The sequence below is a fragment of the Aegilops tauschii genome, chromosome 7 (genome assembly GCF_002575655.3).
Source record: "Aegilops tauschii subsp. strangulata cultivar AL8/78 chromosome 7, Aet v6.0, whole genome shotgun sequence".
NCBI lineage: Eukaryota > Viridiplantae > Streptophyta > Magnoliopsida > Poales > Poaceae > Aegilops > Aegilops tauschii.
Genome location: NC_053041.3, coordinates 8,823,721 through 8,826,390, shown reverse-complemented (window position 1 = coordinate 8,826,390; position 2,670 = coordinate 8,823,721). Strand labels below are relative to the sequence as shown.

The window sequence follows — 2,670 nt, the reverse complement described above, 5'->3', positions numbered from 1 at the left end:
TCTAATATACATGGGAACACTGCTCATCATATATGGCAAACTGGTCGCAGGACGGACACTTCTTTTCAGGTACCTGTGAACAGCATAGCACGCTCCAGGTACCACCCAGCTGCCTTGAGGAAATATTATGACAGAAGATAATCTTTTGTTCTCTGATTTTTTTTTCAGTCAGCAGTAGACTTTCAGATATTTTGGCATTGTTGGTTTCAAGAGATGCCTTCAGAAGAAACAATTTTTTTAATCTTTTTGCGCAAATTGGCACATATATTTGGTGTGGGAACACAGGCAGCATGTAAATACAGGTGCAAGTTCATGCTAGAGTTGCCTTGGCTATCATCAACTTTGCAAATTTATCATATCAATATTGGTAGACCATGTAAAAAACATATGATGGAATAAAGAGCAGTGCAGATAAGGCCTATTTGAGTCAGATCCAAACCATTAACTTATCCCCTTAAGAGATTGTTTAGAAGACAACATCTCCAAGTGTAGGGCAATCAAAATTTTGTCAAGATCTCCACACCAGCATAAAAGACAGAAACAAAAGCACCAAATCCAAATCAAACGCGTGAATAAGATCATCAAGTTCAACGTTCCACAGTATTACATGCCAGTGGAGACTACTTGAGGGATGGCACCATCACTCACAAAAAAAGAAACAGGTATGGCACCATCAAGTTGTCACTGATCAATTTGTTCTATCTCTGAGCGTTTTTGTATGTTACATTGTTTTACTCGTTCAACAGCCTCGTTATTCCTCCCATAAGCCCTTCTTTTAGTTTGTCACTAGGGAAAAAAAGGAGATGATTGCATAGTCAAACATATTACTCTGAACATCTTGTTGCCGGCTGTATATGATGATTCCCATTGGCTATGTCTTGTCGAAGTATAACTTACATATATATTAAGTGAGTCGAGTTACAATACTTGTTTTCTTTGACTACATCATGTGGTACACTTGTAAATTGTAAGAGCTTTCGACTCTGGAGACAAGTTCTGCATTGATAAGGAATCCAATATAAAGAATTATTGGATGAAAGGGATTTCTATCCAAGTCCATAGCTGGCACTATCATGCTGTGACGGATAAGTTTTCTTACACCTCTCGATGGTTTTTTATGTTAATGTCATTGTTCCGCTTGTTAAACAGACCTTGTTGATCCTCTCAGATGTCCCTCTTTTCATCCCTCTCTTGTGAAAAGAAGGTGAGAAATCGCATAGTCAAACATATTGCTGGTGAGTAGCATATGTCATAACATTTTGCCCGCACCGCTTCTTAGTCTAACATTGGGCTGTTTCTCTGCAGCTGCACAAATATTATCCCAGGCTTTATCCTGACGATTCCCATTGACTATGTCTCTTCCAAGTACTTTGTCAGCTCCTCCCCTCCACCGTATTGAGAAGCAGTGAAGCACAAGGATTGTATAAATACTCCTCTTTCTTGAGAAGGTTGCAGGAAGCTATAGGAACCATTTAGCATGACAATGCCCAATACCAAGTTGAACTTTTCCCGTATAGCTACTGCAGCTATTGTCATCCTAACCCTAGGTAGTAGAACCAGTAGTTGCTTGCAATTTACTTATCCCAACTTCAGCACAATCAATAGGGATGATTTCAGTTTCAGCCCAGGCTCAACAATTGCAGACGGTGCCTTGCAGATCACACCAAGCACCGGAAACATGTGCCACCGGTCGGGGAGAGTGGTTTATGCAAGGTATGGCATTTGTTCTCACAAACAATCCATCGTTGCCCAGCAACAGCAGTGGCCAATGGCTTGGCATATGTAATGACACGACAGATGGCATGAAGACGGACCCAGTAGTAGCTGTCGAGTTTGACACGAGGAAGAGCTATGAGGATGACCTTGACGGCAACCATATCGGCATCGACATCAACAGCATCAAATCTATTCGGCAGTACCCGCTTAGTAATGTTTCCATCATCCTCTCGAGTGGGACTGATGTATGGGTCAGTATTAGGTACCACGGCACATCGAAATTGTTTCAAGTATTTCTAGTCCAACACAGCATCCGTGGGCGGTATGTCTACCAAGGTGATATCTACATTGATCTATCACAGCTTCTGCAGGACAAGATATATCTGGTATTTACAGGTTCCACTGGCAACTTCACCCAACTGAACCAGATAAAGTCGTGGAACTTCACCACGATAGATGAATAAGACTGCGTTTCTTTGGCCTTCGGGCAGCAATTGGTGGGAGATAGAGCTGTCGGACGTCGGGTTGTTGATGTACATTAAGAAAGAGATTGTAATAGGATTCTAGACAGAAACAACTATTGATAAATTCAATTGCGACGAAACATCGTGTCCGTCAACTAAAAAAATTTAGTATTGACACCCAACACCTGCCAGCCGCCGCCACACCACAACGTCTCACCACAATTTCAGCTCCCCTTCACCCCTTTGGCCATGCCAACCACTCGCACCCACCTTGCACAGTTCCCACACACCGGCTTCTCCAACCACGCGCCGCTGCATGCCACGCAATATCTTCATTGGACTAATCCATGCTCAGAGCTGTTTGAAGTACTCCACAGACCCAAATTTGAACTAGTAACTAGAAGCTCAGAGGATGATAAGCAAGGAATTTTCCATGTCAGAATTCCTGCAGCTAGCATGCCAATTCGCACTCATACTGACATTGAACAGT

At 42.5% G+C, this 2,670-nt stretch overlaps 1 protein-coding gene across 1 annotated transcript; it reads left to right on the top strand.

Annotated features, from left to right (window-relative positions):
• Positions 1–1,715: 1,715 nt before the first annotated feature.
• LOC109785503 (probable L-type lectin-domain containing receptor kinase S.5) lies at positions 1,716–2,180 on the top strand. Its single transcript, XM_020344100.1, has one exon. It carries the CDS (start codon positions 1,716–1,718, stop codon positions 2,178–2,180), a length of 465 nt encoding a protein of 154 aa, XP_020199689.1.
• Positions 2,181–2,670: the final 490 nt, after the last annotated feature.